The sequence below is a fragment of the Canis lupus genome, chromosome 22 (assembly GCF_048164855.1).
Source record: "Canis lupus baileyi chromosome 22, mCanLup2.hap1, whole genome shotgun sequence".
NCBI lineage: Eukaryota > Metazoa > Chordata > Mammalia > Carnivora > Canidae > Canis > Canis lupus.
The window spans coordinates 34,417,919-34,443,819 of NC_132859.1; the positions used below are offsets into that span (position 1 = coordinate 34,417,919).

Genomic DNA, 25,901 nt, shown 5'->3' on the forward strand with positions numbered 1-25,901 from the left:
GCATGGCCAGGGCTTCATCCTCTGAAGGCTTATCAGGATAGAAGGGCTGCTTCCAGGGTGGCTCCTCACAGGTGCCTGGCAAGCAAGAGCTGGTTACTGGTAGGAGGGCTCAGTTCCTTGCCACATGGACCTTTCCATGGGGCTGCTTGAGTGTCCTCATGATGTGTCAACCGGCTTCCCCCAAAATGAGATTTAAGAGAGCCAACAAGGAGGAGTCCACGGTGCCTCGCCTCCTGTGACTTACTCTCCAGAGTCACACCTGTTGCTTCCCCTGGATTCTGTGTTGGAATCCAGTCACTGGGTCCTGCCCTCACTCAAGGGGAGGGGAATGAAACTTTACTCCTTTCAGAGAGTAGTAGCAAAGAATTCAGAGGCATATTCTAAAACCACTGTACATGCTGTACGTACCTCGTTTTAAAACCATTTTATTGCATATTTCAAAAAAATAATCGGGTGATAGGGTAGAAAGCAGTAGGTTTTAGGAAGTGTGTTCACCGTGCTTTCTGAGGAGGTGACATTTGAACTGAGCTCTGAGAGGAAGAATCATGAAGATCAAGGGCAAAGCATCAAAGGCAGAGGGAACAGCAAGTGCAAATATGCTTTGCTGCGGCGCTGAGTTACTAGAGATTCAGAAAGACCGACGTGGCCAGAAGTTAAGGAGCAAGGGGAAAGGAGGAGCGGTGATGGGATAGGTGGAGGCCGTGGAGGCTGCTGTGGGAAGAAGTTTGGATGTTACGGATCTAAGGCAGCTCGAAGCCCCTGGAGGGGTTTTAGCAAGAGCGAGGTCCCCTGTGATGGAGATTTTGAACACCATGCTCCAGCTGTAGGAGCAGGAGCGGAGGCCCTCACCAGAGGAGACGTGATGGTGGCTTGGATCAGAGTGGCCCCAGGGACAAGGAGCAAAAGGGACAGGTCTCTATTTCCTGGGATCCCACATGCTCGGGTCCTCCCAGGGCTCCAGTCTCAGGCGGTCTGCTCCCAGAGGGCACCCCAAAGCCGTAGTACGATACTCAGCTGTCCTTGCTGAAGGCAGGAAGGCTGCGGGTCCTTCTCACTCTGAGGAGCATCAGGTTTGCCCATCAGCAGAGCCCTGTGCCGCCCAACGGGGCCCTCCTTGGGGAAGTCAGCCTCGCCTGGACTGTTGATACCCCCCTCGTGGGGCGTGCGTGCTCCCCTGTGCAGATGAGAAGCCCCCGTTTCAAACAAAGGGCGTTTTAATACTGGTGAGGCATTTGGTAGTTGCCGCTGGTGTCTGACTTTCACGGAATGGAACTCCTTGGTTCCTGTCCAGCGGCAGGCCCAGCCACAAACCTCGAGGGGGACGCCTGCCGCCCACTGGGCCCGGCAGGGCAGGGTGGGAGTGCAGGCTCCCCTGATAAAAGAAGACATTGACCATTCACCCGTCTCACGCCATGTGCCTTCCTCTCTGGACAGCCCATTAATACTTGGTTTGGGTTTTGAACTTTCGAGGGAGAGAGGCAACAGAACATAGTTTAAATGCTTCATTAGAATCCAAATGTTTTCCGACTTTTGAGGAGGGGCACCCTTCAGAATAGAATCGTTCAAAAGAGACATTTGTGCGTTCCTGTTCGGACTTGGATTTCTAAGTGATCTGTTGACAGCTTGCAAATGCCTAAATCTTGGTCTTCTGTTCCTTTCCAGCAAATCCTGGTTTCTTTCATTCTTGCAGGGACAGATCTAGTGCACTCACTTCTTGGCAGCGTGCTGCAGCTGCAAAGACTTATTTAGTACCTATTTGATTCCAAACTGGAAATGTGTCTGGGGATTTTGAGCCCATAAATACTGAGCATCTGACTCTGCCCGTCCCGTGACACCTCCCCAGGCAGGCATATTTCCCCATGATCCTCCAGCGGGTGGAGGGGAACACGGGCTGGGGGCTAGGAGTCCTGTGTTCTGTCCCGGCACCATTACTTGGGTGATCTTGGACACTGTACTTCAGCTCCTGTGGTTTTCAGGGGAACTAAGGTTTATCACCTGTTGGTTCCTTTGCTGCTCTGACATTGGGAATGGCTTTGTACAAGCTCCTTAGCTACCAAGATGAAGTGCAACAGGTCAGCCACTCGGGGACCCAGAGGAAATGGCTGGACTGGCTCAGAGAGGTCCCCAGGCAAATATCTGGGAGGCAAAAATGGCCACCCATCCACTGAAGAGGAATCTTTGTAATGTTTTAGTAACTACCCACATTCAGTTGCTTTCCAGTTCACTGTGTCACTTGATCACATGATAAGAATGTTAAGTTAAAGTGAAGTTTGCAAAATTTTCCATTTCCAAGCTGCTGGCCATGCACTCCTATATACCAGGTAGGTCACCATGAATAACTGTTCAGGTTGTGCACTGCACAGAGGCACCCAGCCAAGGAGACAACTGAGGTTAACCTCCAAATTAATGCTAGGCTAGATGTCGTTTCACCATAGGCAGCTGAGTGTGGAGAGTGGTGGGAAGGGGGAGGACGCAGCTGTGAAGCAGAGGTTAAGAGCACAGTGGAGTGGAGTGCTAAGTGCTAGGGACAGATTGCCTGAAACAATCATGCCACCTAATGGTTATGTGACCTAGGACAAGCTTCTAGCATTTGTTTCCCTATCTGTAAAATGGGATAACAGTAGTACCTAACATATGAGTTGATAGGAGAATTAAGTAATATGTTAGAACACTTCGCACAGCACCTAGCATGATCAAAAAACATTAGCTATTACCCATTAGAGGTGGGAGTGTGAATCATTCACCCTTCTCCTCTCAGATGTTCTTCTGACCAAGAAGACATTGGAGTCGGGCTGGTTTGTTTGTTTTGTTTTGTTTAATCAGCCGATGTCCCATGCCCTCACTTTACAGGGTGTCCTAATGCTCTCCAAGTTCACACTGGAGTCCTGACTGTAAGAGGACGGCTGGCTCCTAGCCCACTGTCTTGGAGGTTCAGAGAGCATGTGACTTTTCCAGCATGACAGCCCTGTCCCCCAGCTAATGTGGTAACTTAGCCAGTCAGATAGGATGGTCTTCTGCACAGGAAATGTCCTTGCCCTAAACCCCTGGCACTGAAAAACTTGACCTGGTTCTTGCTTTAGGAGTCCTGGTGGGAATATGGAGTGGAGAGGGGGCTCTTCTACAGGGACTTCCATCTTAGCTGGGAGTCCTGTGGCTCTGTCAGAGAGCCACGCCCTCCGCATATGGCCGGGTCACAAGAAAATCGCAGACCCTTCTGATCACATCTGTCATCCTCTATGTTGACACAAAGGTGGACATTCATGGCAACCACACCCAAACTGAGCACTAGCATCTGGAAAGAACACTCCGCTACCTCAGCCTATTGGGTTATTCACTCCTGTCCAGATGGAATAAATTTCTGTCTGTGCTTCATGCAGCTCTGAGGCTTTTTTTAGAGGGATAAGTCAAATGTAGAAGAAACCTGGCTGGCAGAAAGGCCCCTCATCGTGGTTGGTACAGAAATAAGCTTCTGGGTGGATGAGTGCTCTGGATTACATGGAACTTCTTGCCAGCAGTGTGGACTGATAGGGCAGTGGGAATACCAGCTGGCTTGACTATATATATACAGAGGGCATTTTGGAGTTTACCATGCTGAGCAAGGCCCGAAGGTCCAGAGCACCAAGCAGGCAACTTCCTAGCAGCAGATGTGTCAGAGTTTTAAATCAAGGGCATGCCAGGTGGCATTGGAAGATCACGGTCTCATGACCCAGGCTTCTCACTTAACAGAAATCCCCACCATATTTCTGGGCTTAATTGAAATGCTGCCTCTTTTGAATCTGCCCTTGAGATCCTCCTGGCTGTGTCAGAGCTTTCCTCCTCCCAAATGCCCAAGCACTTTGCAGTTCCCTTTGTGCTGCTTGTATTCTAGTAGTCTGTGAACTGTGGGGTCAGGGAGCCTCACCTGGGTTTGAATTAAATCCAGCCTCATGTTAACTGTGTGACATTGGTCATGTGGCTTAACCTTTCTGAGCTTCAGTCCCTCATCTGTAAAATAAGAGTAACATTCACTTTACTGAAGTGTTTGAAAGCTTGAACGTAGGCCATGTATAACACTTGACATATACTAGGCATTTAATAAATGGTAGATATTGCTTTTTTTTTTTCCTTTTTGTAGACTGTAAGCTCTTAAAAAAAAATACTTTTCTTTCTATCCCCAGCACCTGGCACAGTGCCTGGGACATAAGTAGGTACTCAGTAAATGTTTACTTGAGTCAAATGAATTACTTTCAGCACAGATATTTCTCACAATTTCTTGTGTCCTATTTATTATTCCCTAAATAAAGTTTAGCCCATGTTTGACTTCTACAGTCTTTTAATGAAAGGGCTGAAGACATTCCACGTTCAAAGAGGGCCAGGAGGGCAGTGTGCCTCATGGGATGCAAGAGCTTCTTGGAAATCTTCAGTGTTATTTCCTGCCTAGATCTGGTTGATGCTGTAAGGACAGGCTGGCTTTCATGACCCCATCAAATATGGTTTGTTTGTTTTTTCCCTTCCAGATTCTTAGAATTTGCACCAGGTATACCCCAGAACAAGACACCATGACTTTTTCAGATGGCCTTACCCTAAATCGAACTCAGATGCACAATGCTGGATTTGGTCCTCTGACTGACCTTGTGTTCACCTTTGCCAACCAGCTCCTGCCTTTGGAAATGGATGACACAGAAACAGGCCTTCTCAGTGCCATCTGCTTAATCTGTGGAGGTACCAACCACCTAGAAAACCTTCATGAGATTCCATCAAAAGCAGCTTACACTTATAATTTATGGGGAATTCCTATCTCCATTTTGGAGTTCTTTTGCATGGAAAAAGACACGTGAATAAACAGCCAGGCATGCATGTTTGGGGTTTGTTGCATCTTTCTGTATCGTTGTACGTTAAATAAAGCTATTTGGGATCCTTTTGCTCTGAAATACCAAAATGCTATTTCTCCAGTTGCCACCAGTATTTTTTTCCAAGCAGGATCAGACTGTTGTAAAATAAATTGCCTAAGGACATTTTAATGATAAGTAAGGGACTGCCATGTGCTGTTCTGTTTGTGAATTTAGTGGCTGGGACTACAAGTCACTGGGTTGTCTGGCCCCCACCCCACCCCCAGCCCTGGAAGGACTGGGATAAAATATGGCTTTCTTCTTTGTACTGACTCCTCCTGGCTCACAGGAGGTTGACTTGTAAGTGGTTAAAAAGTAATGGCTTTAATTACGGGGCCGTTTTACCTTGCCTTTCTAACCAGGCGGCTGCTTGAAGTTGGTTTGAATTCAGTTCAGTAGTGACACCTCCTGGTCACGAGAAGTAATGGTCTCCCTGGAACAAAAGCTACCAGGCATCAAAATGTGCTTTTGACCAGCAAGAGGGACATTTTCAAGTATCACTGCTTAAAGCAGTCGCATGTATCTTCAAACCTGTATATGTGTTTGAATCATCAAATTAATAAAATCATAATATATGAGGACCAAGGAAACAAGAAAGGGAAATGAGTGGCAGCCCTTTTGCCTGGTAAGCATGTAACTCTGTCCTGATACTAATTGTTCAATACTTTATTCCTGCAAACTAGACCGCCAGGACCTTGAGGAACCAACAAAAGTAGATAAGCTACAGGAACCACTGCTGGAAGCACTAAAAATTTATATCAGAAAGAGACGACCCAGCAAGCCTCACATGTTTCCAAAGATCTTAATGAAAATCACAGATCTCCGCAGCATCAGTGCTAAAGGTATGTCTTCAGAGTCTACATGGTATTTACGAAGTGGTCCTGACTTGTTTTTTGTTTGTTTTTTGTTCTGACTTGTTTTTTTAAACTCGACGTTTTCATTCGGGATGTTTGATAATAGCTTATTTGTTGTTGGTCTGGAACTCATTTCTCATGGAAATCAAAATGAATAGTGTCCACCCTTTAAAAAACCTTGTATCTTACCCTACTCAATGATCTTAATAGATTAGGAATTTATAATTCAGGTGACTACATGAACAGAAAAACTGTTTTTTTTTTTTTAAAAGATTCATTTATTTTAGAGTATGCACGCCCATGAGTGCAAGGCAATAGGGAGGGGCAGAGGAAGGAAGAGAATTGCAAGCAGACTCCCTGCTGAGCGCCAAGCCCTACTGAGGGCTCGATTGCAAGAACCCTGAGATCACGACCTGAGTTGAAACTGAGAGTCAGACAGGACCGTTTTACTGACTGAGCCACCCAGGGAGCTGCTAGAAAAAGTATTTTCAAGAGAACATACTATATATTGACAGGCTTTTTAATTTCATAGTTTTATCCATTTCATTCCTTTCCACATATGCTCTGGTAGATATAAACTTGACTGAATTTTTTCTGACCATCCAAACCTCAGAAAATGAATAGTAATTAAGGCAACAGTTATTGGTGAAGTTTCTCTCTCAATTAATGTTGCATTGCTCTCTTGTGTATAGGCAAATTTGCTTCTGCACATTTCTCAGCAAAGGAATTCTTGCCGTCCTGTAAGGTATAAATATCCCCTGCCTAGTGATTTTTAGTTTGTGTGGCAACTCAAGCAATTACAGGAGTGCCTAGAGCCATATGACAGTTGAGTGCTAGCATTAGGGCTTTTCTGTGTAGAGAGAAAACTCAGCAGCCATCCGTGGTACCGAGTGTGCTGTTGTCCTTCTCCTTCCCCATTAGCATGCTCTGTCCCTGAAGATCTCGCTGTGCCAGGGAACAAACTCTACATCTCAGAAAGTGCTTTAAAAACAGAGTGAACTTGCTTGACAAGGAGTCTCCGTTCTTGAGCTACTTCTAAGAGATTTCCTCAGTGAGCCATTCTGAGTTCATCCCTAACATGGGATTAAGAGTATCTGCAAACAGCAGATACCAGTGCTTGGCCATTATAATTATGATGATTTTAAAAACAATGAGGCTGTTTAACTTAATACTGTCATTCTCTATATCTAGCTAGACCAGTGCTAATAGAATTTACTGTGATTATGGAAATATTCTATAATCTGCATTGTCCAATACAAGTAGCCACTAGCCACACGTGGCTCTCAAGCACTTAAAAAGTGGCTAATGCAATTGAGGCACTGTTTTTCCTAATTGTATTTAATTTAACGAATTTAAATTTAAATCGCCACATGTAGCTGGTGCCTCCTGTGCTGGACAGTGCCGAGCTACATCAACTTGATAATCAATCACTACACATTCATTACTTAAGTCACTTCCTTCATTTGTGGGTAACTGGTATCCTTTACAACGATCTCGTTTTAAGATAGGCTCTTTCTGGTCTTTTATCAGGAACTTCTTTTTGTAGATTATGTTAAGTAAATATATACTGCTAACCTTGCCTAAAACAGACTCAGGCATGGAATATCCTCAAATTTAAGCAAGTTGCCATACCCGTGCTGCTTTCCTACACATGAAGTAAGAAAGACTATTTAAATGTTGTAAAGTCAGGACGGCCACTGGTGGCACAGTTTACACCTTTGTTAAAGTAAATGGAAGACGATCCCTCATTATTCAGCTTAACTCCTTATCTCTACCAGATTTCTATTATCTCTCTTTAAAAGGTGCAGAACGTGTAATTACCTTGAAAATGGAAATTCCTGGATCAATGCCACCTCTCATTCAGGAAATGCTGGAGAATTCTGAAGGACATGAACCCTTGACCCCAAGTTCAAGTGGGAACCCAGCGGAGCACAGTCCCAGCATCTCACCTAGCTCAGTGGAAAACAGCGGTGTCAGTCAATCACCACTGGTGCAATAAGACACTTTCCAGCTACTTCAAACATTCCCCAAGACTTTCAGTTCCAGGACTTAAAACGCAAGAAAAAAGAAAAACATTTTTACTGCTGCTTAGTTTTTGGACTGAAAATATATTAAAACTCAAGAAGGACCAAGAAGTTTTCATATGTATCAATATATACTCCTCACTGTCTAACTTACCTAGAAGTACAGACTTTTTAAATTCTAAAAATCAGCCATTTCATGCAACCAGAAACTAGTTAAAAGCTTCTATTTTCCTCTTTGAACACTCAAGATTGCATGGCAAAGACCCAGTCAAAATGATTTACCCTGGTTAAGTTTCTGAAGACTTTGTACATACAGAAGTATGGCTCTGTTCTTTCTATACTGTATGTTTGGTGCTTTCCTTTTGCCTTGCATACTCAGAATAACCAAGACACCAAGGTTGTGAAACAGACTACTGTACGTGTCCAGCTCAGAAAGGCTCAAAAAAAACACAAAAAACAAAAAACTGTCTTGCTTTCACAGAGCAATCAGAACATCAAGGTAAGGAAAGGGGACTGTTGTACAGTATGACAAGATAAAGCTAGAGATAATTCTAATTTAGTTAGTATGGAAGCTTGTCCTTGCTCTTTTTGACGCTCTCAAATTGCGTCTATTTCATGTTGCCCAGTAAAAAGATACAAATTCACTGCACTAGCAGAAGAGAATTCTGTATCCGTGTAACTGCCAGTTCAGTTAATCAGATGTCATTTGTTCAATTGTTAATGTCACTTTAACAGTGGTTTATTAATGGCATAGCTACACAATTTAAAAAAAATACATTTTTACAGTAATGGTAGCCTCAAAGGCAGAAACACTTTTCAGTGTTAATAAGTTTTTTGTTTACCTAGTCACAAGCCATTAGGGAAATTTCATGGGATAATTCATGGGATAATTAGACTGGTCTACCACCTACACCATGTAACTCCAGTGTCCTTTCTGATTCGTGCCTGGTATTGAGGGTTTTCTTCCAGCCTCCCTGACGCCCAGGGGCTAAAATATGGACTCCCAAAGGCATGGACAGAGAATCTGCATCCTTTGACCTTGTTCGATCACTATGAAGCAGAGTGAAAGCTGTGGTAGAGTGGTTAACAGATACAAGTGTCAGTTTCTTAGTTCTCATTTAAGCACTAGTGGAATTTTTTTTTTTTTTGATATATTAGCAAGTCTGTGATGTACTTTCACTGGCTCTGTTTGTACATTGAGATTGTTTAACAATGCTTTCTATGTTCATATACTGTTTACCTTTTTCCATGGAGTCTCCTGGCAAAGAATAAAATATATTTATTTTAAAAGTGTATGGGAGATTTTACTACACTTTCATCTTTAGTAAAGACACCGAGTACACAGTTCCATTTTTAATGTTTAAATTTCATTTCAAAAAGCAGGTCTGTAGTCTGCAACCATGACAATTAAAATCTGTGCTAATGCACGGCAGTCTATAACAATTCTACAAGCCAATCAGACAGTACATGACATTTCAATGAGTAAAAAAGAGCATAAAACTGTATGTGTAAGAACAAAATGTTAAAAGGCCTACCACAATAATAAAAAACCATCAATTACATCATCACATTAAAATAAGCCAGATGTACAAAAGTCTGAGACAGAAAAGACAAAAGGACAACACAATTTATCTGTTGAAAAATGTTTGTGCTCTTTGGGCACTTAATTAAACATTGCAAAATCAACATCTTCTTCTTCATCAGACTCTGCAAAATATTTTACTTCTTTCCTAGCCCTACCGGTCCGTGGCAGAGAAGGTGGTTCAGAAGTGAAGTCTGATGGGAAGATGTCCACATCTGAATCCTGATCAAAAGATGTTTTCTTCGGTTTCTAGACAGGTTGAAAAAAAAAAAAAAGATTTAAAAATATCCGAGTTAAAATAGAATTATTCCTTATACTCGAGAAATATTGTAAATGATGAGGTTTCTAAAATCAGAATTGTAATGCTGACTTAAGTGTAAGGCCAGTTACCTAATCCTTTATCCGCTTTGTAAAAATAAGTCTAATAATCTACCACCCTGGTGCTCTGTTTGTTCTGAACTTCTATATCGCCAAGCAAATATACAAAGTGCCCAGATTAGTAAAAAGTACTCATTTATAAGTACCTAGAAATTCATGAAAGGAAAAACAAGACTTATGCACAGTATGGAGTGCACTCTATGTTTATAAAAATGCAGGGAAGAGTCACCAAGATGGACCAGAGGCACGAAATCAAGATGGAAAGCAGCATAAAGCTGAAATCATCTATGTTTGTATTTTTAAGTTCTAATACGAAGAGAGAGAGAAAAAAAGAGGGACACCTGATGCTTTTCTTTTACCTTAAAAAGATTGTGTGCTTCTGGAGAAAGGTCAGACTGTCAAAATTAGCCAGAGTCCAAAAAAAAAAAAAAAGTTAGCCCTAGTTAAATAAATCCAAGTTAAAAAGAAATAGCCTTTATTTGGTCTGGAAAATATTATTTCAGACAGGTAGCATATAAGTTCTATGGCTCACTGGGTGAAATAGAATACTCTTAATTAAGTAGGCTAATTTATGCCCATAGTTTTATCCAAGAAATAGTCCTGATTATATGGGTTTTATACTTGGATAATTCTTTAACCATCCATAAGCCCTCTATGCATAAGACAGGCTAGGTTTAAAGCTGTTAAAAGACATTTTAGTAATAAGCCAACTAAGCCAGTTATAGATCATCATAAAACAATGCATTAAAAAGATGTTCCTAATTACCTTGCTTGTTGTTTTGGATGTTTTCCTGCCAGGGTTATAATCACCTTCATTTTCAGAGCCAGATGCTTTCCTTTTCTTTGCCCCTCGGCCTTTACCTTAAAATGATACAAAGGATATTTTTCTCCAAGGTTAAGTGCGACAGAAAAAATAAATGCCACAACATTATACCTCACTTCTTTGGCATGCCCCAATCAGTACTGCAATCCTGGTCTCTAAATATAAATGATGAAGCAACGTTTTGGCAGCATCATTTCAGTTCTGGGATTGATATGACTGAAGAGTATTTCACAAATACATTTAAAACTAGTTGAAAGGTCCTGGTGATAAATTTTAATAACCAAGTCCCTGATATACAAGAGAAAATATTTGCATTTTGAACATGTAGTCCTTGGGCAGGAAAAGAAAATGTCTTCGAAGAGCGCTTTTTTAACTTGTATGTGATGATAAAAAAATCTTAGTTTCTAAATTGTAATAGGCTAGTACCTTTAAAAATACAGTATGAATTACTAGAAAAATAATACATATTTATTAGTACAAATTATATGTTTGAACGTTTACTCTAAATTTTACTTATCACATATTAGCAACAACCACTTTAAGGAGCACAGTATTAGAATAAACTCCCAGCATGAATCATGCAATGATCTGTCAAATCCACGTTCTTTCTCAGATTTAGAAGCAGCACATGCAGCAGTTGTTGTTGCCATCTACCTAACCTCTTACTCTTGTTGGAGGAGGAAGAGGGAAAGGTAATATGCAAATGGTGCCAAAATATTCTCCATCCTACAATGATGCCAGATGTCAGTGAAAGAGAAAATGGAACCAAACTACAACTTTTAAAAATTCCTTAAGACCAAAAACTAACCAGGTTGAACTTGGAATATTTATCAAATGAATCAATGAAATGGCACTTGTGAACGTATAAAAGTTTCAAACCATGCATACCATACATACTGATCTCCTCGGTCACTGTTTCTTTTTTGCCCCTATTCTCCCTTGTTTTCATGTAGGTATCTCCTTATCCCAACCACCACTTTAAGACCTAAATACACTGATGGTAACATCTGTTGGTTGGAAAAAAGGTTGACCAGCTACTCTTAAAAAAAAAAATTACACCTTACATGTAGTTTTTAAAAAGCACCTTTGAAGACTTTCTAGATAGATTCTGGGGCAAAGAGGAGTACCAGGGAGAAGAACTGATGCTGCTGCCCTTACAGATCCCTAAGTATAGTGATTGCATTTCCTAGATGAGCAAAAAGCTCCTGTCTCAGAGTCCTAGCTCCAACAAGAGTCACTCTCTAGTTGTGAGGAACCCTCACCTGACTAATAACTACTTTCAGTGAGTCTGCGGCAGGAGGTCTTTTGATCCATTCTTAGAGGTGCAAATTGCTTACTTAACCTTTTTGAGTCTCAATTCCTTAATTTCTAAAACAAAGTGCTAGACTTCCTCTGAACTCCAATTCAGCACTGATTCTTAAGACACATTACTTATTGAAGAGCAAAGCAATTTAAAACAAAACTGGTCTCCCAAAATTCAGTAAGTAGAAGAGATTCTTTTCCACATAGCATACATTAGAGGGTTAAAAATAATCCTCACCTTTTGGGGGTGTAGTCTTCTTTGGAATGCCAAATTCTGAATCTGAGTCAGAGTTTATAGTTTCTACTTTCTTCTGTTTAGGGGTTCTCTTAGGCTTAGCAGCTGTATCTGAAGACGGCTTTCCTATGAAGCAAATTTCCATTTCATAAATCAATATACTTACTAACAAACCACACTCAAGTGAATCAATCCTATAATACAATTTCTTACTGCTGATATGAAATTGAGTAGCCTTAAATAACAAAATGATACTTGGTGCCAGTGTAAAAGGCAAACAATTTCTCATAGATGACAAAATGCTTTTTATTATTAATAATTTGCCTTTTGATATTTCAAGTGAGATTATTTTATACAAAGGCCATAAAAGTGAATTAAGCAGTAACATACGTTATTTATTTATTTATTTATTTTTTTTAAGATTTTTTATTTTATTTATTCATAGAGACAGAGAGAGGCAGAGACACAGGTAGAGGGAGAAGCAGGCACCACCCAGAGAGCCCGACGTGGGACTCAATCCCGGGTCCCCAGGATCACGCCCTGGGCTGCAGGCAGCGCTAAACCGCTGCACCACCGGGGCTGCCCTAAGCAGTAACTTTTAAAAAGCAGTAGGAAAGATACAGTATAGTCATGACAGAAAAATAACTATTGGACATTAATTACAAGTCAAGTATTAATCACATGTTAGAAGTCCTAACTTCTAAAATATTTTAGAGAAAAAGAAAAACATTTTTATGGGACCCTCAAATACTCTGAATAGAAGCTGATTCACTTCCAGTCAAAAGTTGAAATCTAGACATGGCACTTTTATGTGGAAAGAAATAAGTGCACAATAGATCCAAAGGCCTTTGTTCTTATGAATTTTGCTTTTAAAATAGACTGTAAATAGAGCTGAAAAACAAAGTCTATGTGAAAACTATGATAAGTCAGTCTTTACTTGTGTGATTAGTAAAAACTAATGTGAGGGACACCTGGGTAGCTCGGCGGTTAAGCATCTGCCTTTGGCTCAGGTCATGATCCTGGGGTCCTGAGAACAAGTCCTGCATCAGGCTCCCCCAAGAGAGTCTCTGTGTGTCTCCCATGAATAAATAAATACAGTCTTTTAAAAAAAATGGTATTTTGTGGGAACTGTAGTTTTGGAAGACTAGGGGCTTCAACTATTTCACACAGGCATCATCCATTCAACTGACACAAGGCTAGTTCAGCTACTGGTGAAACAACCAAATAGCATAGGTGGTGTAGTGTGCTAGCTTTTTAGTCAATGCTCAACTCTAAATAAGAGTGAAGAGCTTGATAAAGGAAACAAGTTAATATGTTCAAAAAAGTGATATGGCTCCCAAGTTTTCAGGGTGGTTATAAGTGCTCACATGAAGACAACTTAAAAAAAGATGCATAAAGGGAAGCTGTAGGGCCTGTTAAAGTTTGAGTTCCCCAGAAGCAGATCCCATTTCATTCCAAAACAAAGTATAGGTACTTATTTGGGAGGTGAAAAAAAGATACAAAAATGAGACACGAAGAGAGAAGCCTCTCATCACTCAGGGCTTATTATCTCTTATCATGAACAATCTCTGAGCCACTGTAAAACACACATCCCAGAGTTAGCCTACCTGAGAGAAGAGCACTAACATATTTGCAAACCAGCTTTCCTCAATCACTGATAAAGGGTGGCTGGGGTGGGGAAATATGAACATTCCAACATAGTAACAAAAAGTCCTGAGGCAAAAAGAAATATAGTCCCTGGCCAATGTGTACTGAAGTAGTATGGCGAGGGGATATGGGCAGGGCACCTGCTGTGTTGGCCACAGAAGCTTCTGCAGTTAATTAATTTCTTACCATGGTCCGTGAATTCAAAATAAGGAGGGATTTTTGTTTTTGTTTTGCTATATCTAATGCCTGACATGGGGCTCAACACGGGGCTCAACCCCAGGACTCTGAGATCATGACCTGAGCCAAAGGCAGATGCTTAACCCACTGAGCCAGTCAGGTCCCCCTTAAAATGATATCTTATACACATTTTAAATAATTACCTCATATGGTTAGAAAACAAGAGGGATTCTCCTTATATGCATTTATACTATTTTCTACTAAAGTCCAAGTGCAGTTTTAAGTTATATTAAATTTATTTTAATATCAACTATATATCATTTATGCAATGCTTAACAACATCAAATAGAAGTACATACCCTTTTTAGCAGCTATTGTTTTACTTGGAACCTTATCTGTTTGTTTCAGACCAAATGACGGTGAAAAAACAGAGGCAGAATCTTCTTCATTGCTATCAAATTTAGCTGAATCTAAAAATTACAAAGCTTTTTTTCAGTTAAGAGATTCTATAAGGATCACTTAATAGTTAAACTTTGATTCTATTTACTAATGGCTTCTCTTTAGATAATTAATCTTATAAATTTCTACTTTGTGATCATATAGTCCATAATGTATCAACAGCTGAAAACAATATAAAAATGTTACATTTCAAAAATGTTAAATCTTAAATGTTAAATGTTAAATCTGTTACAAAACAATATACAAATATTGTATTGTATTCTTAATTTTTATTTACTTTATTACTCAAATATTGAGTAATAGAGTAATAAAAATTCTTAATAGTCCCAAATGCTAATCATTTAAAACATACTGACCAACTCAAAAATATTATTTTAAAATGGAATATTAAAAAGTTCTCACTGTTGATTATTTTAGTATCTACACATCTAATGCTACTAACCATTTGAGGAATATCAGTAATGGTCAAATCTAAGAGAGTAGTAACTTCATCTTTTAAAAAGCAATTTTAAATCATTGAAAATCAATTTAAAAGGTAGGTAGGCTTACCTTCAATTTACTTTTACACTCAATTAATTAATCAATTTCTCCCTCCATTTCTCCCTCCCTCCTGCCCCCTGTCAAACCAAAACTGGAACTGTTTTGGTTTGTTAAAATGTCTACTTTGATATTATAGTTTTATATAAATGTTCTGACATGCTGTCAAAAATGCTTGTCTATATACATAGAACATATACCAAATCTGTCTGCCTATATGTGTTAGGTGTATACAAGACAATTATGCCTAACTAGTTTTGACCTTAAAAATTCTACACACAAAAATATAGAGAATAAAAAATACATACCCTGATTAAATTTGTTTCTATGAAGGTTTTAGTCTTTTAGCTACTACAGTTTAATACAGCAAATCTGAATATTAGTCCCCTTGTAGTTTTTAGAAAACTGTCACATATATATTCACATTGCCATAAAAATCAAATTTCATCTTCAAAATTTCTTTCCATATCTTTTTCTCTATCAAAACACTACACCCACATCCATATACTTCATACACACATCTACCTTTCCACCTAAATGGTTCCATAATGCCTATTTTGATTAATTAGTTAAGTACTCATCTCAGGAAAAGCAAATAAAACTTATTATGTTGAGGAAAATGTAAAACGAAGGTAAGTTTTCTATCATAAAAAAATCCATAGCGATAGTACAGTAAGTAACCGGTGAAAAGACTGAGTGAGCGTACCATCTTCTGACTTCTGAGAGTATGAAGGAAATGAGAAGAGATTCCCAAAATCTTGACTTTTTTTGTCATGTGAAGATTTTCTATTAGAAAGAAAAATTAACCACAATATAATTTAAATACACAGTTTCAACTTGGTAAATTCTATATAATATGTACTGCAGGATTATAATTAACAAAGAGAAACCAGTGAGAGGACTGTAAAGACAGGTCAACCAAACTTTATTTTTCTGTCTCATATGCACAGGAATGCATACATACACAGAGACACCAGAAAAACTAATGATTTAATGTAAGACAATGGAAACTAGCAAAAGCTAAAGTTATTCAAAATACTGCTACATTAAATTTTATGATTAATAGAACTATTCCAGAATCCAACATCAGTAAATTACTGCCAAAAACCGAAGGAGAAAGCCTGAATCTATAAGTCATCAGTAATCCTATTTCTGATCTTAGATTGCATACGATAAAACACTTCTTTAACATAGTAAAGCACTTCCTTTAAAAATCTGGAATAAAAAAAAAATAAATAAAAAATAAAAAATAAAAATCTGGAATAGCTCACAAACTTCACATCCTACACATTGGTGTTCAATACTCTCTGGAGGCCAAAAAAAGAAAAAAAAATCAATCAAGGCCAAAGTTAGGAAAGAAAATTAAACCTCCCAATTCTAAAGTTTTAGTAACTTCTTTTAACTATGTTGTTGGGCTGTGTCCCATAGGCCTGCTGCCTATTTTAAAAAAGAAAGTTTTACTGGAACTCAGCTATATTTATTCATTTACATACTGCTTATGGCTGCTTTCTTGCTACAACGGCAACAATGAGTAGTTAGAACAGAAACGATATGATATGGCCTGCAAAGCCAAAAAATATTTTCTATAGAACCCTTTACGGGGAAAAAACCCTGTCCATGCGATAAGATATAGCAATAGTTCTGTAAATAGCCACAATACTACCCAGATTTTTTTCCTTTGTGAGGAAGACAAATTCTTAAGACACAGCTTGCTATGAGATCTCTGATAGCTGTGTAAATAACTAACTGCACCATGTAACTGAATAGTAGTTGCTTCATTACTTACTCTGGAGTAGCTTTTGATTTGCCTGGTGAAAATGTATATTCATCTTTATCTAGGCCATCTGAAGGAACGAATTCATCTTCCCCATCATTTGTTATGGGAGATGCTTTAACTTTCAATTCCTCTAAATCATTATTGTCATCATCATCATCAGCATCATCATCCTCTTCTTCTGAGAAATCAAATGTGTACTTAGGTCTTTCAGCTAGGAGAAAAATAAAAGTGAAGGTTAACTTAAATCCAGTTTTACCCATGATATATTATGAATAATACATTTGAAAAATATTCCAGCTATCTCTAAAACTCGGAAAAAGAAAGAAAAGCATTCAGGAAAAAAAAAAAAGCCAACAACTTTGGCCTCAATGACTTTGATAATGTTAAATGTTCATCGTAGACTTCCCAGGAGGCTAATGTGGTAATGCTGCATATGGTACAGGGGAGCATATACTAATAAGATTAATTACTAGGGAGCTATTTGTCATACTCAAATATCAATTCAGAAATAGTGGGGAATATAGGCTATTGTAAAAGTGACTACTAAGATTTCCCACTTTTACAATTACAAAAGACCAATCTTACTAGTTTTAGAGCTCAACTTTCTCTTAACAAGAGTGCATAAAAGCTTCTATCTTCTATTCACAGTAGTTTTACTATGAAATGACAAACAGTAATAAATGAGAAAAAAGTAGAGATAAGACCTCAGGATATTACTAAAAAATAATTTAATATAAAGCATACAGAGGAAGACACATTGGATAATGCAAGTAACTTTTAGAATTTCTAACATCTACTGTGGAATAAAATTTTTTAAACATTTGGGTGCTAAATAATTTTATATTTCATTTTAGATGTATGAAAATGCCTATATAAATTTTGAAGCATCTAATTTAATAAATTAATTTTCAAAAGTTACTCATGTTAATTCACCAACATTTTATTACTTCTGCACATTAGGAAAATAAATTCAATCGCTGGTGATTAGAGAACCAAAGAATTTTAAGGCCTGACCTATAATTTTTTTTTTACAAAAAATTTATTTTTTATTGGTGTTCACAATTTGCCAACATACAGAATGCTCATCCCGTCAAGTGCCCCCCTCAGTGCCCGTCACCCATTCACCCCCAACCCCTGCCCTCCTCCCGACATATAATTTAAAAAGTATCTCCCAGAGGTTAAAACAACCATTTTATTGTATCATTCATTTTAAGTAGATCAGGACTTAATAAAACTTGAGAAAAATCTATAAAATAGGACACTCAATTTTTAAGTTATTTGAAGACTTCAAATTAATGAATATTCAGAAAGGATAAAGCTGCATATTCAGAAAGAATAACAAAATGATATCTTTATTTTAATTCTAGCTTTGCAATTATATAAATTATGCTATGTGCATGGAATCAGACTCCTTAAGTAGGAGGAAATTTTTCATGAAAACAAACAAAATGAAACTAAACTACAAAGCACTTCTGATCTATCACTGTTGGTGTTCTAAGATACACTTTTACCAAACATCTTCAAACCACTGAAGGAATATAACCCAAACTTTCTAATAAAATGCAATAAAACTTGATTCACTTTATAGCAATTATGTTCAACTTTGCTTAAAAACATCATTCTGTAAAGCAATTTTTTTAATTTTGTGAACTATAACTTCTGAAATACTAATAATTTAGTACTTTAATAGCATTGATAATACTAATAACACCAACATATCTGAGTAATACTAACTTGGTCAATATACAATATACAATAAAATAAATATAAAATGTATCAGAATACCAGCTGCTCTCCTAAGCAAAGAATCTCTTGGAATAACCACAGGTTCTGTTTCTTCCAAATCACTTTCTGACTTGGATTCATCATCTGACCAAGGATTCCGTTTCTTCACTTTCTTTGCACTGGATTTACCAGATGATGTAGGTGTTTTTCTCACCCTGGTACCTAACAACAACAACAATACGATATGTATCAATACTTGCACAAATGTCATTAGTAAAAATAAAACTGTTAATAATGAACAGTTAATTATAACAAGTGTTCACGAAAACTGAAGACATTACATCAACTACTTGACGAAAAAGCATAAAAACAAAACAAACAAAACCTGTACATATATATATGTTTTCTCACAAAAAACTTTGTAACAATCCTCACCAGGCTCCTTTTTCTCCCTTTTGGGTTTGGGACCTTTATTTACAGGAGCTGACGGGATCAATGCCTCTTCTCCAGTACCCTCTACTGGTGTTCCACTGAATTCTTCATCAAATTCTACTTTTACTGCTGTAGTATCAAGGTCGCCCTACACATTAAACAAACAAATAACCAGAAGTGAAAATAAAAATTAACATCATACATTTTAGAGATACATTTCTAGCTATAGATCACTTCTTATCAGTTAAGTAAAAATAAAATAATAAAATTATTTATTTTATGATTCTACTGAGGTCCAAATAGAGGATTTTGACCAGACCTGTTTTACTCTTTTTATCTACAGCAAATGATACTGCTTACCACTCTAATATTCTGATACATTCTATGAGATGATGGCTACTTAAAAGCAACTGTAAAAAAATAAGGCAGCTTTTGATTATCAAAGGGACTTTCAAACCAATAGCAAACTACACCAAAGGGTACCTGCAAAATAAGTTTCTATATGTTCAGGCCTCTACGTACTAGAAAAAAATCAGATTATTGAAGGAAGATAAGCAACACATGTCATGTACTGCTTGGCATTAGTCAAAGTATCCCTACCCTGAGATTATTAAGACAAAGAAAGACCCAAGGACAGGTCATCACAATACAAATAACATATATGGAGGGAGGTATAAAAGTAACCCATGGGAAGAAGTGAGCATCTCTGCTGAGAGCAGGGCCAGGAAAGATTCCATGGAGAAGGGGCCTTTCTCATTGGGTTTTTAAAGAATTACGTATGTTTGCTAGGTGAGCAGAGGGAAAGAAGAGCATTCCAAGCAAAACACAGAGAAGCATGATCGCCACACTATTTAGGGAATCACAAATAGTCTGCTAGGATTCAAGGAAACGTAAGAGGAAAGAGTACCCACACAGAAACATAGGGAAGCACGCAGTTGCTAAAACACTGAATACCAGAATCTGTGTGTAGTCAGTGGGAAGTCACTGAAAACTTTAAACCATTTGTGCGATAATCAGACTTATTTTTGGAAATATCATCTGGTAGTAAGAAATTAAACAGAGATAAATGAAGTGGAATAAAGTAGGAATCATGATAAAATCACTAGAAACAGGAAAACTAATTAAGAGGAACACTTTACATCAAAGAAAACTCATGGAATTCCAAGACAGTATCAATGGGGACGAAGATAAAGAGGGTGGATTTTGGAATTGCTTCATAGGCAGTTAATAGGATTTATTTTTATCTTTTTTTTTTTAAGATTTTATTTATTTATTCATGAGAGACAGAGAGAGAGGCAGAGACACAGGCAGAGGGAGAAGCAGGCTCCATGCAGGGAGCCCGACATGGGACTCAATTCTAGGTCTCCAGGATCCCACGCTGGGCTGAAGGTGGCGCTAAACCGCTAAGCCACCCAGCCTGCCCAGTTAACAGGATTTAGTTACTGATTAAATGAGGAAGTCCCTGGTTTTGAAATTGTTGATGATGGCTGATAAGGCACAGAGGTGGAAGAGCTTTTGAAATCAGGATAATGGGCTCAGCTTCAAATATGTGGAGTTTGAGGGGCTTTGGGCATTCAGGTAGCTATATTACCCTGGCACTCCTGAAAACATTACAGGTTAGGGACTAGATTTAAGAGTCATCAGTGTGAGGGCAGCCCCAGTGGCTCAGTGATTTAGCACCGCCTTCAGCCTGGGGTGTGATCCTGGAGACCTGGGATCGAGTCCCACATCAGGCTCCCTGCATGGAGCCTGCTTCTCCCTCTGCCTGTGTCTCTGCCTCTCTGTGTGTGTGTGCCTCTCATGAATAAACAAATAAAATCTTTAAATTAAAAAAAAAGTCATCAGTGTGAGTGAAAAAAAGCTCTGGGCATAGATGAGGTTACTTGAGACTGTGTAAGGTTAAGAGAAGAATGCTAAGAACAAACACCAACTGAAAAGGAGACAAGCCATTTCCTAAGGAGGAACCTGTGTGTAGCTAGGAAGCTAGCTAGGTAAAAGGGAAAATAGTATAGATGTAAAAAAAAAAGAAAAAAAAAAAAGAAAAGAAGTAGTATAGATGTCAATTTATCAGAACAGTAAAAGAGCGCAATGTTTCTGGTGTCACATGTTCCTATGCTTTCAAATATTAACTCGGTATAGAGAACTCTCCAATCTCTTACTCCAGCTCCAAGGCTCATTTCCTGAGCTCTAATAAGACTACTGGACTTATCTACATATCCACATCCCCTGGGTTCTAAAATCAACCTGCCAGAAACATTTGCCTCTCTCTTTTAGACCATCATGCCTCCTGTTTCCTCAACTCTGAACAGCTCTCTCAGGAGTTTCCTTCTTCTGGCTAACTCTTGCCCAACATGCTGGAGGGTAGGTAAGCCCCATACTTTTAAATCCTCAATAGCTCTAATCAATGCTAATGACAGAAGAGGTAGTCCTGGTAATTTTTAAACTAAGGGTAATAACAAATAAATAGTAAAAAATAGCTTACTTTAAAAACTACACAGACCTTTTTCTGTTTATGAGACTTCTTTAATTGGCCATAATGTAGAACTAAAGTTTCACTGTTAAGCTGATATATTTTTTTGGTTTTTGTTCCATGATTTTAAAGTAGAATGCTTCTAAATAGAGTATTTCTATTTTAAAAATGTAATCAACTAAGTAGCTCTTAAATATATATATGGATCCCTAGTTTACATTTTCTTTCTGTGCACCAAATGCTCTCATAGAACAAATTATTTCCTATCATAGTGAAATATATTAGAAACAAAGCATGAGGGATGCCTGCGTGGCTCAGTGGTTGAGTGTCTGCCTTTGGCTCAGCTTGTGATCCTGGGGTCCTGGGATCGAGTCCCACATCGGGCTCCCTGCAGGGAGCCTGCTTCTCCCTCTGCCTGTGTCTCTGCCTCTCTCTGTGTCTCTCTCATGAATAAATAAATAAAATCTTAAAAAAAATAAAGAAAGCATGACTTAAGCATACAGTAAAATTAAAATACATATATACATCATGATGAGGATGGAATCCCCCAATGAGTTAAAACAAGAGATATGTCATACCTTTTTCTTCTTCAGCAACTTTTTGCTGGCATCTGCCTTCATAGCAGTAATTTCAGGAACTATTCTTCTCCCATAGGGTGAGGGCATTGTCTCTTCCAATTGAAGTTTCTTCACCTTAGGTTTGCCAACTTTACCTTTTATTGCTTTTCCAGCCATTCCGGCCAAAATATCCTCTCGTTCTTGCGCTTCCACTTTCTAAAGTATAATTATAAAGGGGGCAAGGGGAAGAGGGTGGGTACATAAATAACTCATTAAAAAAAGACAATCACTACTGCATAAGAAATTAAAACTAATATCATGCATTCAGTAAGGAATAAACCTTTCCTTTTAACTGATCTAATCTAAAATAAATGCAAAAAAAACCCCACAATAATTCTAAATCAAAAGACCTGGGTTGTAGTCCTAAGCCTAACTAGTCTCTCATTTGTAAAACAAAAAGGTAGTAACTAAACGATCTATATGGTCCCTTCTAACTCTACGATCCCATGATGTATTGGGCAATTTTAGAAAAAGTTTAAATTTTCTACATTTTTTTTTTTAATTAGAATTCTACCTGGAGAAAACTAAGTTATAAAGAAAAAAAAAATCAAAATGTCTCTATTATAAACCTAAAGACACTATTATTCTACATTATAAAAATCAAAGTACCTATCATATATATTCTCTCTTGCCTCTTTTGGGGAAAAGAAACTGAATCAATAAGCTATTTTGAAGTCCTTTAAGAAAGTTAACAAAAAGTATCAGAATTCAATTTATTCTAAATCCCTACTCCCTATAGCTTTTTACATTAGACCTAACGTTTCTTTTTAACTTCATGTAGCTAGAAGCTTAATCCTAATGTGGCTTATAAACACATTCAACTTTACAGAGTTAAAAGAAACTAAAATAATTAAAGAAGAATTCTCATTCTTATTTCATAAACATTACTTTTCCAAATATATTTCAATGGAGACTTAACCTACATCCAGTTCTTCGACAAATGCTGCTAAGTCTTCTTTCCAAAGATCTGAAGGAGACTTTCTTTTAAGATCATTGACCTCTCGCCCCTACAATAAGAAAGTAGTATAATTTAAACATTCAGTAACTTAATAATGTACAAAGGGTAAATCAAAATACTTCTTTTTGGAAAAAGAAATGGATAATACTGAAATAGTTTCAAATTATTTAACCCACAAAAGTTCATACTTTTGCATCTCTCTGTTTAATCAGTTCTTCAACTTTTTCTTTAGTAAGAGACCACAGAGACATATTTAAAATATAATTAAAATCGGGGCCTGAAGGAGTTCCTGAATCAGAGGAACTATCATCATGCTGGTTTTGTGTTTCTTCCTCTTCTGCTGCCTGTAAAAAATAATAAACTTTATATTAAAGTCCTGTATGGTATCAAATCAATGCTGAATTTTACTGAATATTGAGTTAAAAATTCCACAAATGCTATACTTTTAATAGTCTATCTTAAGGGTGGTTGGGATTCTTTTAGGTTATCTGCAGGATTACCTATAAAAATGTATTTCCTGGGATCCCTGGGTGGCGCAGTGGTTTGGCGCCTGCCTTTTTGGCCCAGGGCGCGATCCTGGAGACCCGGGATCGAATCCCACATCGGGCTCCCAGTGCATGGAGCCTGCTTCTCCCTCTGCCTATGTCTCTGCCTCTCTCTCTTTCTCTCTCTGTGACTATCATAAATAAATAAATTTTTTTAAAAAAAAAGTATTTCCTATAAAAATATTCTAAAAATACACAATAATAAATCTTCAAAAGGAATGAGTATATTCAGTCACCATTTATCTGGGAATGTGATGAAAAATTAACTGCTTTGCCCAGGCACTAAGTCATGAAATGAGAAGATACCACATCTTGAAATTAATAGAGTAGAACTAATGTTTTATCACTGTATCTTGTCAGATTTTTATGTTGGTGAGTGAATGAACAATTTGAAAGCCAAAATAAGTATCACTTATGAAGAATGTTTTACAGTTGTAATATAAATAAATATGCTGAGGTACAGTCACTCATTATGTATGATTTCTTAATAAAATTTCTAAAGCAAGAGTACTCATGTAAGAATGAACAAAAGGTTCAATTAGGAATTTAAAAGCTGGTAAGTTAGAGTAAGAATTGTGAGGGCTATTCTGAAACTTTATTTATAAGGTCTTTTTATCATAGAAAAGATTGCAGTAAAAAATCCTCTAATGCTAGTATTAAATTTCAAAATTCAATGAATTTAACAGAAGTTATTATAGGTGACATCACTTTTCAGATTTTAAAAATAACAACAGCCATTAAATAAAACTGCATCTAAGTTGTTTAAGGCACTCAGATAGTTAATGACTGAGTTAACCATGACACTCCATGAAACAAAAAGTTCACTTTTGGTAACCAAAAAAGAAAAAATTGTTTTCATTTTAGTTTAAAATTTCAGTAAAATAATGTGTATATACAAAGTAAAATTTAGTGTACTTTCAAAGGGATAAAAATAAAAATTGCAAAGCAACATGCTTCATTACATAAACAAAACTATAAATTCAAATTAAGCAACAATAGCCAAATTAGAAATGCTATTGCTGAGTTGATCAATGATTAATAAGTACCTAGACAAACAGTACTTACGACAAATTCTACCATTTTAAAAATTCTTCATGAAACAGTGTGTTTGTATGGAATATTTAAGTTGTTACACTACTATTAAAATATTAGGGTGTCATAAAATCCTGTTTAGATCCATACTTTAGAAGCTTATTTGTTCTAGGTTTTGATGACACCCAAAGTATTGTAAATGAACACTCTATGAATATATGTGTATCTATCCTTGTTAACATGAAGATAACTAAGGATATTATCAGAAATCAAGAAAAATAAACTTTTCAAGTTCCAATAACAGAATTCTATTATGTTTAAAAAAAAAAAAAAAACTCTAATCTCATAACTATCTGCTTTATAATTCTGTCTCCTCCAACTCTATACAATAGGAAGAGTACCTCCTTTTGTTACCTTAACCCCCAAAGTGGACACATGGCCAAGATACTGAGAAAATTTTGATGGTGACAATGAAATTACTAAAACCAACCACTAAGTTTTACCCATGAAGTCTACTTCCACTGGAAGGGCATTCTCAAATCCTAAATACCTTTATCTTTTTTAACTAAGCATTAAATTTACTAGCTTACTAAGTTAATTTTTTTAAAGATATAGTTTAAACCAACAATGATACAGAGGGCAAGCAGTGTATAAACCATAATTGTGGGATTCAAAAATGCAGTAAAACACATTAAAAGGAAAGCAAAGTGCTTGGATCATCTTAATTTTGAACACTCCCCATCTTGTCCTACTACCCCATTTTCCCCAAATGGTAAATAAGCCTATTATCTTAATATGTAATTGCTAAGTATATAATTTATTCTAATTTTACTTGCTCTGATATCTGGCATTCTATTGACCAAAATTTTTTAAAGCTTAAATAATATAAACAAAAGCAGCATATCAATGTAGTTGATAAAAAATATGGAAAACATTGTGGGTTGAGAATTCATAAATGTTGGAAAGTTTGAAGTTTCAGTTTAAGTTATGTCATATAATCATAACTGTATTTTTTAAGGATAGTAATATTATCAGTATCATATATACACAACATTCTAAATAAAAAATTAGTCATTTCCACTATTTTCTTCCTTTCATACATTTGTGTTCTCAATCACAATGTTATACTGCCTTTTTAAATTTTTCTTTTAATTATTACACAACAGCAAGAAACTAATTCTTGAGAAGAATCTCAAAGTTTCAATATTCCAGTCACCAAGTACTAGTACTTTATAATCTGAAATGGACAATTTAATTAATAAAACATCAGACTTTTAATCTGAAGTTCCAGGGTTTAAATCTCTAGTCCAAGATCTAAGCACAGGACAAAACATATACTTGGTGCTCAATACATACTATATAATATTGAACATTTTGTCTCTAGTCTTTCCAGCATAAACCGAAACATACCAAGTGAATTGTGACTGGATACCATACTATGACCATAGTAAGACCAGTG

General features: G+C 37.3%; 2 protein-coding genes across 10 annotated transcripts in view; one reads left to right on the plus strand and one right to left on the minus strand.

Moving 5' to 3' along the window:
• Positions 1–9,036, plus strand: part of RARB (retinoic acid receptor beta) — a 725,134-nt gene extending 716,098 nt beyond the window's left edge. For all 6 annotated transcript variants that reach the window (XM_072793005.1, XM_072793011.1, XM_072793006.1 and 3 more), the window contains 3 exons: positions 4,497–4,701; positions 5,552–5,710; positions 7,525–9,036. In XM_072793005.1, coding sequence (XP_072649106.1) covers positions 4,497–4,701; positions 5,552–5,710; positions 7,525–7,721 — 561 coding nt within the window. In that variant the 3' untranslated portion in view covers positions 7,722–9,036. The remainder of the gene's footprint in view (positions 1–4,496; positions 4,702–5,551; positions 5,711–7,524) is intronic.
• A 50-nt stretch (positions 9,037–9,086) lies between these two features.
• The window catches only part of TOP2B (DNA topoisomerase II beta), a 59,034-nt gene continuing 42,219 nt past the window's right edge, over positions 9,087–25,901 (minus strand). For all 4 annotated transcript variants that reach the window (XM_072793002.1, XM_072793001.1, XM_072793004.1 and 1 more), the window contains exons 26-36: positions 23,054–23,209; positions 22,831–22,914; positions 21,869–22,063; positions 18,824–18,968; positions 18,449–18,610; positions 16,673–16,874; positions 15,593–15,672; positions 14,250–14,360; positions 12,070–12,192; positions 10,473–10,567; positions 9,087–9,577 (exon numbers count right to left, since the gene is read on the minus strand). In XM_072793002.1, coding sequence (XP_072649103.1) covers positions 9,410–9,577; positions 10,473–10,567; positions 12,070–12,192; positions 14,250–14,360; positions 15,593–15,672; positions 16,673–16,874; positions 18,449–18,610; positions 18,824–18,968; positions 21,869–22,063; positions 22,831–22,914; positions 23,054–23,209 — 1,521 coding nt within the window. In that variant the 3' untranslated portion in view covers positions 9,087–9,409. The remainder of the gene's footprint in view (positions 9,578–10,472; positions 10,568–12,069; positions 12,193–14,249; positions 14,361–15,592; positions 15,673–16,672; positions 16,875–18,448; positions 18,611–18,823; positions 18,969–21,868; positions 22,064–22,830; positions 22,915–23,053; positions 23,210–25,901) is intronic.